Consider the following 16,020-nt stretch of genomic DNA (forward strand, 5'->3'; position numbering starts at 1 on the left):
TAAACCCTAAAAGCTATATAAGAGGGCCCGAGAAGAAGGAAAAAGGTAAGCATTACTACCCACACCATTACTCCTATAACAAAAACTGTGCGGCTGATCCCTAACTTGAGCGTCGGAAGATTAACCCCAGACAAAGCTCCGAGCCTCTATCGTCTGTGCTTATGCAGGATCAGTTCATACGGAATTTCGGCAGCAACAGAAACCATTTAAAAACCATAGAAATCGAAACCATTTGCTAAAGGTTGCGGTTTCAAAAAGTGTAACCATTTAGTAAATGGTGCGGTTATGAATTCAGCGAAAATATATATAAATCGAATTGAACCGAATCGTTTAAACTGAAATCAAACCAATTAACACCCTTACTTCTAACAAAGTCACTGGTAGCTAGGCATTTTGGCATTAGCATAAATCCAAGAAAAATAGTTGGTTCAACCCTCCTTCCCTCCACTTCCTTAAAATACAATACTAATCGATTTGTTGTTATTAATAAGTGCGGACCAGTGGCTCCTTTGCTAATCCCAATGTAGGTCTTAGATAAAAGAAAGGAAAAACTTGTGTTTGTTATTATGCATTTTGGGATGGGACCATGTACTAACCTGGTTAGATGTGCTACATTTGCCAGCTCATAATAGAGGAACAACTTCTTGCCGCATTAGTGACATTTGATTTTCATGACTATGAATTAGTTCCATCACGTGGTATCTCCGAGTGGACCGAGATATTTTTTTTTGGGAATCGTTTAGAAGATTGTGACCCTATATACGCCAACGAAACAAATTTTGATATGGACAAAACGGCTTTTTTCTTTTTGTCTTTTTTTATGGAGCCTGTAGTCAATAACATGCTTTCTAATGAAATGGAATCCACTAACCCGTGTCTTTATTAAGAATTTTTTTTTCCATCTATGAAGAAAGAAAAATTCTTGTCCTTGCAAATTAAAAGTTGTTTGGATACATTGAAGAGATTTTTTGTTCATCATGATTGAATTTTTTTTTTTTTCTTACGTTTAAAATGGGAGGCCTTGATTAGTTTGCTCTATACAACAAGTAATTAAATTCTCATTTTAGACTTCGTTTGTTTTTCGATAAACAGTTGAAATAAATTATTATAAAATATGAAATATCCCTTTTGTTTCTAAGGTTGTGAAATATGAAAATCTTATAAGAAGCTTCTCAAAATATAATAATAATAATAATAATAATAATAATAATAATAATAATAATAATAATAATAATAATAATAATAATAATAATAAGTAATAGACAGTTATCTAACCATAGGTCAGCTATGGCTAGTTAGCCGTTGTAAGACTAACTATGATTGAGTTAGTTGCAGTAAAATTAACTATAGTTGAGTTAGCTGTTATAAGATTAGCCAACTCAGCATAGGAAGGGGATGAGCTCGTCAATAAATAAAGAGTCCACTTTAGCAATGAAGGGGACAATCTAGCCAATGAGGGTGATCATCAACGTCTATATAAAGGATACTTAGCAGATTCGGAAGGTAGGACCCTCAACGGATGTACTACTCTACGTTCTCTATCCTTTTTTTTTTCTTTACTTTTTACCTATGACCTGATTTAGGCATCGAAGTCTCTTTCTCAAAGCTTCTTCCGAGGCAGTTTCTAATCTGTGTTGTGTAGGATTGTATGGAGTGAAACCGTGCATCAATAGATAGATAGATCGATAGATAGATAGATAAATAGATAGATAGATAGCTATCAATACAACATTTTTTTCCCCATGAATGCAATATACCCAACAAGCAAAATTAAGAAACCAAACTGCAAACCAGATAAAAATATGCCACCTCTTTAGAATACTTATCAAACTCGAGGCCATAACTTGGAACTTCTCTTATGTGATTTGATCAATTCGTCCAATCATCTCAGGATTTCTAATTTTTTTAATCCAAACAACTTCTTTATTTTTTAAATTTTAATGAAATAGATGTAAATTGTAACATTGAATTGAATTGTTTATTGTTATATAAATTTTTAATAGTTGTTTAATGTAAATTAAAATTTTTTTTTATTGAAATATATGTAAACTTAACATTGAATAACTTAAACTTACTATGTATATGTTAATTGATTTAACGATTTATTTAAATGGTTTATAAATGGTTTAAACTATAAAACCAAAATTGAATCGCGATTTTAATTTTAAAACTAAAATCGAACCATTTAATAAACAATTTCACAGTTTCAATACAAACAGTTCAACTCAATTTCGATAAATGAATTTGATTTTGAATTCACATCCTTATTGGTAGGTACTCTCATTCTTCCTTCTCTTCTCTGGTTTTACTAACAAAGCAATTTTTATAAGACATGTAGTCTGCCATTGTTGGTGTAAGGTTCTCAATTTTGTCAAGGCTGTGCCAAATGGATTATCACAATACCTATAGCCATTTGGTATCGCAAGGGTTTTTTCGCTTTATAGTTAAGCAATTAGGAAATGAAAGAATAAATAAAAAAAAAAAAGAAGAAATTTAGTCATTAATTATAAATTGTTCTATAAGTAGATCAGTTATCTGCATTTTACATTTCCCATGGCCTAAGTGCCTAACCATAAAGCAATAACTCTTGCAGTCCCCAGTGATCCATTCCGATGCACGATTGGGTTACCATCAACTAGCATTTCTTTACAAAATTGAAAACAATTACACCAACAATGGCAGAGGCAGAGGCAGAGGCAGATCCGAAGGAAGAAAATGAGAGTAGCTACCAGAGGTACAAAATCCTCATTTCAAGCCTTCCAAAAGAGGAAGGTTGGGCATCTGAGAATCATTTCTGCCATTACCAAGGCTTCTGGTGTCCAGACATATTTTGCCCAGGAGTATTCGCAGTCCAAGACCACTTCAAGGCTCGCTCAAGCGACATTATCATTGCAACCACCCCAAAATCAGGCACTACATGGATCAAAGCCCTTCTCTTCGCCGCTGTTACCCGCGGTATGTACCCACCCACCTACAATCATCATCCCTTGCTCTCCGAAAACCCCCAGACCCTAGTGCCAATTCTAGAGATAAGGCTTTACAATAGCAAAATCATCCCTGACCTTGAAATCCTTCCCTCTCCCAGGCTCTTTGGAACTCATATACCTTTCACATCACTGCCACAGAGCATGATCGATTCTGGTTCCCGGATTGTTTATCTTTATAGGAATCCAAAAGATGTGTTTGTTTCCATATGGCATTTTAATAACAAGATCAGAGCCACGGTCTCAAAGCCACCTTTGAGTGCCATGGAAGCATTTAAGAGGTTCTGCAAGGGGGTTTCCCAATTTGGGCCTTTCTGGGATCATGTGTTGGTTTACTGGAGAGCTAGTCTGGAAAGGCCTCAACAGGTGTTGTTCATCAATTATGAAGAGTTACAAGCAGACCCAGGTGGTGTTTTGAAAAGAGTAGTTCATTTTGTGGGATTCCCTTTCACGTCTGAGGAAGAAAAAGAGCAAGGATTGGTTGATAAGATCTTGAGGTTGTGCAGCTTTGAGAATTTGAGTAGTCTTGAGGTGAACAAGACTGGAAAAAACCCAAGGGGTCTTGGATATGAGGCTTTCTTTAGAAAAGGTAAGGTTGGGGACTGGACAAATTATCTTACATCTGAGATGATTGAACGAATTGACCAGATCACAGAAGAGAAGTTCCATGGTTATGGCATCAAGTTCTGATCATCATTGTTGGTGTTCTTTTCAATCTCTACTCATTTTACAGTTTCATCTGAAATTCTCTCTGCCATTACAGTAATCCAGCTTGATAGTTTTCACTCCCTGTCCTGAGATTTGCCGGCGGACTTGAAAAGCCACCCCACGATGCTTTACGCCTAATATATATTCTGAAGAGATGAAAATCTATTTACCTGGTTTTCAGTTTTTTTCCCCCTTATTCTGATTGTTCCATATGTTGATTCAAGATGTATTCCAAACTTGAACTGCTGCATTATAGATTGTTGTCCCGAGACTATTTGGTAAATAGGTCGATTATTCGAGGTGCTCCGTCATTATTGTAGGCCCTTCGCTTTCATTACATCGATGTGAATTGCTTTACAAAATAGCAATAGAGTTTTTCTAGACATTTATTTTAGATCAAACACCAAGATAAACGAAAATAAATAGACAATAGATCCGTATAACACAAAGATTTAACGAGGTTCACACACTAGTGTGGTGTAGTACGTCTTCGGGAGAAGAAAAAGATGTTTTATTATGCAGAAGAGAGATTACACATAAGTAATGACGAAAAAACTTGCCCTGAAACTCTAGCTCGAAAAACCCCCAAAATATAAATGACTTGCTCAATAAGACAATAGTACATTATGTACTCCAATTCGCGGGTCGACTCATCAGATCACGGTCGATCCGATCGAACCCCTCTACTTTCATCACAGATCTCAGAAAACTTCTCATTCGGGTCACCACCAAAATATGTCAGAGCAGGTTAATCTTCAAAATAGATCAAGAATTCGAGACAAACTTAACAATTTGTAATTCGTAATATAATCAGGCAACATGTTGCTTCCTATTTTCGGCACTAGCATATGGGATTGCTATGTTGTTCAAGGCATCATAGCTCACGTCAAAACCGTGTGAGCTCACCCTTTGAAATCACAGATCTGATAAGGGTCTCTCTCTCTCTCTCTCTCTCTCTCTCTCTCTCTCATAGGAATTAATCTGCACGCTACACCAATGAGGGTATGGACTATGGAGATTTTTTTTTTTGTAAGAACAAATTCAAGATTCACACAGAACAATGTTGGAAGCCACGAATTCAAGTGTGACGAAACGAAGCAAGCAATACTCTGGTTTTCCTTTTTACCTATACATTCGCCAAAATCTTCTCTGGAGAGAAAACCATCATTGGCCAACTGATCGAACCGTGACTCGACAATACGCCAGAGTTCATTAGCATCCTCTGTTTTGGTGGTTTTACTGAGGAATCTGAGACCCTTAAGTGCTCGTTGAGCACTGGATCTCATCCTATCGAGCTTCGTTTTGATTTTTCGGGCATCCCAAGGATAATGAGCTCATCCGTCTCGGATGCTAATGTTCGTGCTCAAGCCGATGAAGAATTGAGCCACGAAAATTTCCAACGAACACTTGCACATAATCGTCGTCATTGTTGCCGTTGAGATCATTGAGGAAGATAGGTAGCATTGCTCCTCCGACGCCATACTAGCTAGAAAAAGGCAAATCGTTATTAGGAAGATGGGTTTTTTTCATTAAGGGTATACTAGGTGTTTCATGTTTAGAGGGTATTTTGGGTATTAAGAGAAAAAATCAGCTGACTTGACAGCCATTTCTAACGGTTGGGATTGTTAGATAGAATATATTTTTTGGAGGGGAGGTGAATGATATTTTTGAAAAGGTGTGTGGTCAAGTTGATATTTCACCATAATTCAGTGAAAGGAGAATTATATTTTATGATATATTTTACTGGCCTGTCCATTTGGTCTTGAATGGTCTAAGTGAAGTCCTTTAGATCTAATTATATAGGGATGAACTTCTAGCTTAGTGACAGCAGCTAGGCATTTCGGCTCTATCGTAAATCCAAGAAAATTAGTTGGTTCAACCCTCCTTCATTTCATTTTCTTGAAATACAATACCAATAGATTTGTCGTTAATAATAAGTGTGGACCAATGGCTACTTTGCTGCCCCAATGTGGGTCTTAGATAAAGGACAAGAAAAACTTGTGTTTGTCATCATGCATTTTGGGATGGGACCATGTATTAGCCTGGTTAGATGTGCTACATTTGCCAGCTCATATTGGGGGAACAACTTCTTGCCGCATTAATGACATTTGATTTTCATGACCATGAATTATGGTTCTTGTCATGGGGTAGCTCGGAGTCGGCCGAGATTTATATTTTTGGGAATCGTATCTGATTGTGACCCTACATGCCCCAGAGAAACAAATTTTGATATGGACAAAGTGTTTTATTTTTTAGTGTATGGAACCTGTGGTCAATAATATGCTTTCTCCACTAACGCGTGTCTTCATTAAGAATTTTTTTTTTTTTTCCATCTATGAAAAACGAAAAACTCTTGTCCTTGCAAATTAAATCTACATTGAAGCGATTTCTTATTCACCATGGTTGAAGAATATTTTTTTCTTAGGAGGCCTCGATTAGTGTGCTCTATTCGAGTAATTAAATTCTCATTTTAGATTTCATTAGTTTTAGGATGAAAAAGTTGAAACAAATTACTGTAAAATATGAGATTTCACTTTTTTTTTTTCTCAGCGTGTAAAGCATGAAAATCTTACAGGAAGCTTCACAAAAAAAAAAAAAAAAAAAAAAAAAAAAGAATACTGGAAACCACATGTTTTGTACCCAAATTCTTTGTTTTGGATTTCTTAGTAAATATAAAATTTTTATAAACATCTTAATGGTATCTAAGTCACAAAACTATTAATATCTTTCCTGCTGCTTTTCAATATGGTTGTGCCCTCTTTGGCCCTTCTCTAACTTTTCATTTATTTTGAATAATAGAAGCAGTCATGACTTGTGAGGACTGCCTAAGCTCAAAGCTATAAACTGGGTTTTCAAGGATGAAATGAAAATGATCTAATCCAGCTGATACTTGAAATCTCAGTTTTTTGTAAATATAGATGAATCATTATTGTTCCGAAAGTGGACAGACAAATTGAAGCTCTCTCTCACTGTAAAATATTTACAATTCTTTGAGTCCAGCCCTAAGTGTCAAACCATAGAGGGTAAAGCAACAACCCTTGTGATATACCACCATGGCACCAACCTACTATTGGTCGAAATTATTTGACTCGATCTCAACCCACTAAGAGAGCATGAAGAGAACCAATGGTAGGACAGCTCAGCACGAACCATTTATCCCGACCACTTGCGCCTACAATGCTCGATAAGTCCACACCTCTATTTCATGCTTCATCCCCCACGTGAGGTATAAATCATCCATGTGGAACCTAGACTTATACACATTTAATCATATGATGGTGACGTCTATAACCGCCTTGGAGCCTAACCACGCCTAACAAACTTAACTAAGCATGGGTTAGGCAATTATCTAACCATGGGCCAGCTATGGTTGGGTTAACCATTGTAAAACTAACTATGGTTGAGTTAACCATTGTTAAACTAACTATGGTTGAATTAACGGTTATAAGATTAACTATGGTCGAGTTAACCGTTATAAGATTAACCAACTTAGCATAGGAAATGGACGAGCTTGCCAATAAGTAGAGAGTCCACATCAACAATAAAGGAGACAGTCTAGCCAATGAGAGAGACCATCAACGTCTATTTAAAGGATACTTAGCAGATTCGAAAGGTAAGACCCTCAACAAACATACTACTCTACATTCTCTATCATGTTTTATCAATGACTTGATTTAGACATCAAAGTCTCTTTTCCGGAGCTCCCTCCGAATCAATTTCTAATCTTTGTTGTGCAGAACCGTACAAATGGAACCGTACATCAACAAATAGATAGATAGCTATCAATACAACAAAATTATTTTTTTTCCCTTTGAATACAAAATACGAAAAAGGAGAATTAAGAAATCAAACTGCAACACAAGATAAAAATATGCCATCTCTTTAGAATACTTATCAAAACTCGAGGCCATAACCTTGGAACTTCTCTTCTATGATCTTCTCAGAGGTCAAATAATTTGCTCAGTCCCCAACTTTACCTTTCCTAATGAAAGTGACATATCCAAGACCATTTGGCCCTATTTTCCCAGTCATGTTCACCACAAGACTATTCTTTTTTTTTTTTTTTTAAGGAAAAATCACTCCCTCCCTGAACTATATTGAAATATCAACTTAACCCTACATTTTTTAAAAAATATCATTCACTTACCTTTAAATACAAAGATTCTATCTAACGTCCTCCTATTAAGTCAGATTTTTATGTAATACCTAAACTATCCTCTTAAAGCTAAAATACCCATTTTACCCTATATGAAATAAACCCCCCCCCCTTCGCCCTTTCCATATAGTCGATCAAAACCACTTCCCCTTACTCTCTGCATCTCCTATTGCTCTCTATCAAGCACGGTCATGATTCCATTTTAATAAAGTTTTCGATAGCAAAATGGAAAGCAAATCAATCACGAATATACAATAGAGATACAAGCTAAACAAATTCTCGATATTCATTAGAGGAAACCAAAACCTTACAATACATTTGCAGGGTAGGAAATTGGAATCCCCAATAATCAATTAGTCAAAGCTAAAATGGAAAGTAAAACTCACAAGCTCTGGGATTCGAATAAGTTTCATCTTCTCTATCTCGCCGGAGGGATGCCAACGGTACCCAAACGCTAACAGACATGTCTTATGGATTGATTGGAGGTCGAATTTTCCGGCGAGTTTTTTTATATAGAATCCAGACACGAATGTGCTCGTCCGGTGTACCCTTGAGATCCGAGACCGGTCGAGTGTGAGAGAGGACAAAAAAGATTAGTAGGGAGAAAGGGGTTTTGCACTCAACAATTAACGGGTAAGTATGCCGTAAAATTTTCATTTCTAGGGCAGTGGAGATCGGACACCGATTTCTTTCAGCAGCACATCTCAGGCATCAATTACTGTCATTCAATGGTAGAAGACCCAAATTATTTTTTAAAAATTCCCACCTTCAATCTCTTCTCGCAATTTATTAAATCTGTTCTTTCTGCTCTGCAACAAATCTGCCATCGAGACTTGAAGCTCGAGAACACTTTGTTGGATGGGAGGCCTGCCCCGCGCCTGAAAATCTGTGATTTTGGTTACTCCAAGGTCTGCAAATTTACTTCTTAAGGATTGACACAAACGATTACCTCTTGATACCCAAAAATTTATGCGAAATTTTTTATTCTTTATTGGGTTTCTGTATCTCTCCGAACTCTGCAGTTGTCTTCGTTGCTATCGAAGCCCAAATCAACAATCAAAACGCCGACGTGTGAGCTTCTTCTCCATTCGAATCTTAATGATAGAGAGCAATAAGAGATGCAGAGAGAAAGGGGAAGTGGTTTTGATCGACAGAGTACGGAGAATGAGAGTTTATTTCATAGAGGGTATAATGGATCTTTTACATTTAGGAGGGTGGTTAGGTTTCAGGAGAAAAATCTGACCGACTTAACAGCCATTTCGAATGGTTTGGGACGTTAAATAGAATCTTTGTATTTAAGGGAGGTGAGTGATATTTTTGAGAAAGTGTAGGATCAAGTTGATATTTCAACATAATTCATGGGAGGGGAGTAATATTTCATTTTTCTGACAAACTCCAGGAAACTACTCAAATTCTCAAAATTGCACAACCTTAAAATCTTATCAACCAACCCTTGATCCTTTTCTTCCTCAGAAGTGAAAGGGAACCCCACAAACTGAGCTACCATTTTCAAAATAATTAATGGGTCTACTTGTAACTCTTCATACTTGATGAACATAACTTGTTGAGGACTTTCAGACTAGCTCTCCAATAAACCAACAAATGATCCCACAAAAGCCCAAAATCGGAAAACCCCTTGTAGAACCTCTCAAATGCTTCCATGGCAAGCAAAGGTGGCTTCGAGATTGTGGCTGTGGTCTTGTTTTGAAATGCCACATAGAAACAACGACATCTTTCGGATACCGACAAAAATAAACCATCCAGCAACTTCAATCGATCATGCATGCTATGTGGCAATGACGTGAAAGGTATGTGAGTTGAAAAGAGCCTAGGAGAGGGAGTGATTTCAAGGTTAGGGATTTCGCTTTTGTAAAGCCTTATCTTTAGAGCTGGCACCAGAACGTGAGGGTTGTCGGAGAGCAAGGGATGGTTGTAGGTGGGAGGGTACTAACTGCGGGTAACGGTGGCGAAGAGAAGGGCTTTGATCCATTTAATGCCTGATTTTGGGGTGGTTGCGATGATAATGTCTATAGTGCGGGCTTTGAAGTGGTCTTGGACTGCAAGTACTCTTGGGTACTGTTTATCTGTAAACCAGAAGCCTTGGTAGCGATAGGTATGATCCTCAACTCCCCAACCTTCTTCTTTTGGAAGGCTTGAAATGAGGTTTTGGTACCCCCGATATCGGTTCAGTTTCAGTATAGATGGTTCAACTTAGTTCAACACAAAAATTTTTAGGTATAACCAAACTTGAATCATTTAATAAACGATTTCATATATTAAAACCAAAACCATTTGGTTTAAATGGTTTTCTTAGGTTTGCTGATTTTTTTTTTCCAAACAACTTCTCTATCTCTAAAATTTTAATGAAACGGAAGTAAATTGTAACATTGTATTGAATTGTTTATTGTTATACATTTTTTTAATAGTTATTTATGTTAGACTATTTAGGGTTTCATAATAGACCTTAATAGATTCTCATACAGACAACTAGAACAAGAAGTCGAATCAAAACATAAATGATCGATTTGTACATTTCACCTTGTATGCTGAAAACAATCGATTTCATTCTTCACAATTTTCCTCTCTTGGCCATAGATCTTCTATAGCCCTTTAGACTTCTTAGTGCTCTCACTTTAGTGGTAAAGTGAGAAAGAGTAAATGATGGTTGTAGGGACCCAAAACCTAGTATTTATAACACTTTCCTACATCCAAAATCCTAAACAACATATTCCTACGCTTGAGAGTAGACCGAATCGATTCATACAACTTGACTCTCATCCATTTAATCAACCCGAATAATTAATTAAGCCCATAAATCCAACAGTTTAATGTAAATTTTAATTTTTTTTTATTGAAATATATGTAAACTTAACATTGGATAACTTAAACTTATTATGTATATGTTAATCAGTTTAACGGTTTATTTAAAAGGTTTACAAACGATTTAAACTTTAAAATCAAAACCGAATCACGGTTTGAATTTTAAAATTAAAACTGAATCATTTAATAAATGATTTTACAATTTCAGTACAAACGATTTGATTTGATTCCAGTAAATAATTTTGATTTCAAATTCACATTCTTACTAGTAGGTACTCTCATTTTCTTCCATCTCTCCTCTAGTTTTAGTAACAAATCAAATTTTATAAGATGTGTAGTCGGCCATTATTTGTGGAAGGTTCTCAATTTTGTCAAGACTCTGCCAAATTGATAGTCACTATAGCCATTTGGCATCGCAAGGTTTTTTTGCTTTTACATATAGTTAAGCAATTAGGAAAGGAAAGAATAAATGAAAAAAAAAATCTTTTAATCATTAATTATAAATTACTTAAACTTTTAATCATATTTTTTAAATGTAATTTCTTTTTGACCTTTTAAATCCAAAGAACTGAGCTTTTTAGTATGTCATAGTTGAAAAAGAGATAGGAATCCTAATTAATATTTCAAGTGTCAGCAGGTTCAGAATACTCAGATTTTGTCCATTTGTGGTGAAAGGACCAGGGACCAGCCAAGATTTAAAATGTCGGTAGGATCAAACGAGACCAGATCATCTACCACCAGATTGCCTTGATGGTAGACATGGTTGAATATAATTGAATGAAATTGTGAGGTTACTTTGCGACCATCATCAATGATTGTGAGGCCTTCACGCCCTCGTCCTCTCTCTGTGTCATGGCGAAAACAGAATCCAGAGGAAGGGAATTGTGTGGATTTATATCTTCTTCGACATTGGATTTGTAGAGACAGAAGATGGAGAGCAAGAGGGGTGTGATAACTTAACCTCGACCGATAAAATTGATTGACATCAATGAAAAAATCTGGATCAAATTGAAAAGACGTTTCTGCCACTCTAAAACAGAGGCTGCGATTAGGCATGGAAATCCCGACAAATAACAATTCTTGTCCAATGTATTTATTTTATGGGAGAGGGATAGGCATACTAGCAGGTTTGATAGAGATTCATTCATTGTATTCCACACATTTCAATCAATTTTCCTATAGTTGTCGCCATTGACTTTATAGTTATGTTCCCTGAGGAGATTGTGGTCAAGATAGGATGGCTGATGATATAAGAGAAAATTATTTGATCAATTATTTGCCATTTGGCATTAATCTTTACTATTTTTTTTTTAATGAGAAATCAAACTTGGTATCGTGCGGCAATCCATATAATTCCCAATTCGTCTAAGCCATCTAGACAACCCAAGCAAGGGCAAGCTGACCGAATTATTGACTCGTTTTGGTCCCATTTGAATTGACCCACTGCCTTCATCCAATGGAGTGTATGTAATGGACTCATCACGTTCCCCATCTAACACCAACAATTAGCTTGAATACCAAAGAAGATCAGATCAACGTTTCTTTCTCTAGAAGAATGGACCCTTCCAAGAGGATCAGATCAATGTTCTTTTCCATATCCAACTTCAAATCTCTGTTGAGAGCAAGGATTTAGTTTTCGGTATCAGTATCGGTATTGATATTGGTCTTTGTTAATATTCATCCGGATCAAATTTGATCAAGCTGTATCGATCAATTTTGCCTTTGCTTTTCACAAATATATATATATATATATATATATATTTTATTAGTTTACCCCTTAGCTAATACTGATCAGTCAGATATCGATATTGGTCTTAGCCAATGTCAATTTAATATGACTGACACGACCAATCCGATACCATTACTTAGAATCATGCTTGAGAGTCATTGTTTAGGGAAGGGAATGACGAAGAGTTAAAAGACAATTGGCCTAAAAGAAATTTTTTTTTTTAATCAATCTCAATCTATCTCTAAAATTTTAATGAAATGGAAGTAAATTGTAACATTGTATTGAATTGTTTATTGTTATACATTTTTTTTTTAATAGTTATTTATGTTAGACTATTTAGGGTTTCACAACAGACCCTAATAGATTCTCATACAAACAATTAGAACACGAAGTCGAATCAAAACATAAATGATCGATCTGTACATTTCACCTTGTATGCTGAAGACCATCGATATCTTTCTTCACAATTTTCCTCTCTTGGCCATGATCTTCTATAGCCCCTTAGACTTCTTGGTGCTCTCACTTTAATGGTAAAGTAGGGAAGAGTGAATGATGATCGTAGGGACCTAAAACCCAATATTTATAATACTATCCTACACCCAAAATCCTAATCAGCATATTCTTAAACTTGAGAGTAAATCGAACCGACTCATACAATTTGACTCTCACCCATTTAATCAATCCGAATAATTAATTAAGCCCATAAATCCAACAATTTAATATAAACTTAGATTTTTTTTATTGAAATATATGTAAACTTAACATTGGATAAGTTAAACTTAACGGATTATTTAAACGGTTTACCAATGATTTAAACTTTGAAATCAAAACCGAATCACGGTTTGAATTTTAAAATTAAAACTTAACTATTTAATAAACGGTTTTACAATTTCAATACAAACGATTCGATTTGATTTCAGTAAATAATTTTGATTTCAAATTTACATCCTTACCAATAGGTACTCTCATTTTCTTCTTTGTCATCTCTAGTTTTAGTAACAAAGCAATTTTTATAAGACGTGTAGCCTGCCATTGTTTGTGGAAGGTTCTCAATTTTGTCAAGACTGTGCCAAATGGATAGTCACTATAGCCATTTGGCATCGCAAGGGTTTTTTGCTTTTACATATAGTTACTCAATTAGGAAAGGGAAGAATAAATGGAAAGAGAAAAGAATCTTTTGATCATTAATTATAAATTACTTAAATTTTTAATCATATTTTTTAAAAGTAATTTCTTTTTGACTTTTAAATCCAAAGAACTGAGTTTTTTAGTATGTCATTATTGGAAAAGAGATAGGAATCCTAATTAATAGAATACTCAAATTTTGTCCATTTGTGGTGAAAGGACCAGGGACCAGGGACCAGGGACCAGGGACCAGATAAGATTTCAAGTGTCGGTAGGATCAAAGGAGACCAGATTATCTGCCACAAGATTTCCTTGCCGGTAGACATGGTTGAATATAATTGAATGAAATTGTGAGGTTATTTTGCGACCATCATCAATGATTGTGAGTCTTTCACACCCTCATCCTCTCTCTGTGTCTTGGCGAAAACAGAATCTAGAGAAATGGAATTGTGTGGATTTATATCTTCTTCGACATCGGATTTGTAGAGACAGAAGATGGAGAGCAGGGATAGGGGTGTGATAACTTAACCTCAACCAATAAAATGAAATAATTTTCTGCGTCACATATTTTCATCTCTTTTTAGAAACATCAAAATACCTTTTTTTTTTGCTTCATACTTTAGTTATATGAAATGGCTTAAAGGATGCAATTGATACAATATGTAGACAAGGAATCAACATTTTCCAGTTCCCATTTCATATCTTAAACAAAAAGGAAAAATATAAATCTTTCCATTAACATTTTAGTTTTATATTCCATTTTCCTCAGTGAATTACCCTTTACACCAAAATTTAGAAAAGTCCCATTATCCTAGAATACTTTGAACGGATTGCTCAATCTTGAATGCTGATTTAATTTGAATGGAGGTGGTAGATAGGTTAAACCCAGTAAAGCTTTTAAGTCCTACCCAAAAAAAAAAAAAAAGTAAGCTTTTAAGTTGCTTTTGGGTAATTTGAGTCCCATGTATTATGACAGTGTAGAATTAAAAAAAAAAAAAAAAGTTTTAACCGTCGAATAAATACCTGACCGATTGGGATTGATTATCAGTATCGATATAGGAGTAAAATAAAAAAAAAATGTATTATTATTATTATTAATTTTTTTTTTGAAAAATAAAGGAAAATAAGAGGAAACGTGACTTATAATCGGTATCATATCAGTTTCGAATACCGATAGCGATAACTATATCATATCAATTTCGAATACCGATAGCGATAACTAAATCTATGGCCCCAAGTGGCTATCCATAAAAGCAACAACCCTTGCAGTCCCAAGAATGGCCATGGTTGTAGCTACCACCACCGGTTGTGTAAGTTGGAACTCCCTTGACAAAATTGAAAACAATTACACCAACAATGGCAGAGGCAGAGGCAGATCCGAAGGAAGAAAATGAGAGTAGCTACCAGAGGTACAAAATCCTCATTTCAAGCCTTCCAAAAGAGGAAGGTTGGGCATCTGAGAATCATTTCTGCCATTACCAAGGTTTCTGGTATCCAGATATATTTTGCCCAGGAGTACTCGCAGTCCAAGACCACTTCAAGGCTCGCTCAAGCGACATTATCATTGCAACCACCCCAAAATCAGGCACTACATGGATCAAAGCCCTTCTCTTCGCCGCTGTTACCCGCGGTATGTACCCACCCACCTACAATCATCATCCCTTGCTCTCCGAAAACCCCCAGACCCTAGTGCCAATTCTAGAGATAAGGCTTTACAATAGCAAAATCATCCCTGACCTTGAAATCCTTCCCTCTCCCAGGCTCTTTGGAACTCACATACCTTTCACATCACTGCCACAGAGCATAATCGATTCTGGTTCCCGGATTGTTTATCTTTATAGGAATCCAAAAGATGTGTTTGTTTCCATATGGCATTTTAATAACAAGATCAGAGCCACGGTCTCAAAGCCACCTTTGAGTGCCATGGAAGCATTTAAGAGGTTCTGCAAGGGGGTTTCCCAATTTGGGCCTTTCTGGGATCATGTGTTGGTTTACTGGAGAGCTAGTCTGGAAAGGCCTCAACAGGTGTTGTTCATCAATTATGAAGAGTTACAAGCAGACCCAGGTGGTGTTTTGAAAAGAGTAGTTCATTTTGTGGGATTCCCTTTCACGTCTGAGGAAGAAAAAGAGCAAGGATTGGTTGATAAGATCTTGAGGTTGTGCAGCTTTGAGAATTTGAGTAGTCTTGAGGTGAACAAGACTGGAAAAAACCCAAGGGGTCTTGGATATGAGGCTTTCTTTAGAAAAGGTAAGGTTGGGGACTGGACAAATTATCTTACATCTGAGATGATTGAACGAATTGACCAGATCACAGAAGAGAAGTTCCATGGTCATGGCCTCAAGTTCATTTAAGTATATATTCTGAAGAGATGAAAATCTCCTTTTTTTACATGGTTTGCAGTTTGTTTTCATTATTCTGATTGTTCCATATGTTGATTTCAAGTGTATTTATTCCAAACTTGAACTGCAGCATTATAGATTGTGGTTTTTAGCACTAC

The 16,020-nt window shown here is 36.0% G+C and overlaps 1 protein-coding gene across 2 annotated transcripts; it reads left to right on the forward strand.

The window, feature by feature from the left end:
- Positions 1-2,544: 2,544 nt before the first annotated feature.
- LOC122084302 (cytosolic sulfotransferase 5-like) lies at positions 2,545-16,019 on the forward strand. 2 transcript variants are annotated; one of them, XM_042652436.1, is made up of 2 exons: positions 2,545-2,690; positions 14,888-16,019. In XM_042652436.1, the coding sequence occupies exons 1-2, from the start codon at positions 2,676-2,678 to the stop codon at positions 15,872-15,874; spliced, it is 1,002 nt and encodes a 333-aa protein (XP_042508370.1). In that variant the 5' UTR covers positions 2,545-2,675; the 3' UTR covers positions 15,875-16,019. The 2 variants fall into 2 exon arrangements, with proteins under 2 accessions (XP_042508370.1, XP_042508371.1); XM_042652437.1 differs by having other exon boundaries at positions 2,569-2,653; positions 14,857-16,019.
- Position 16,020: the final 1 nt, after the last annotated feature.

The sequence above is a fragment of the Macadamia integrifolia genome, chromosome 7, assembly GCF_013358625.1.
Source record: "Macadamia integrifolia cultivar HAES 741 chromosome 7, SCU_Mint_v3, whole genome shotgun sequence".
Lineage (NCBI taxonomy): Eukaryota > Viridiplantae > Streptophyta > Magnoliopsida > Proteales > Proteaceae > Macadamia > Macadamia integrifolia.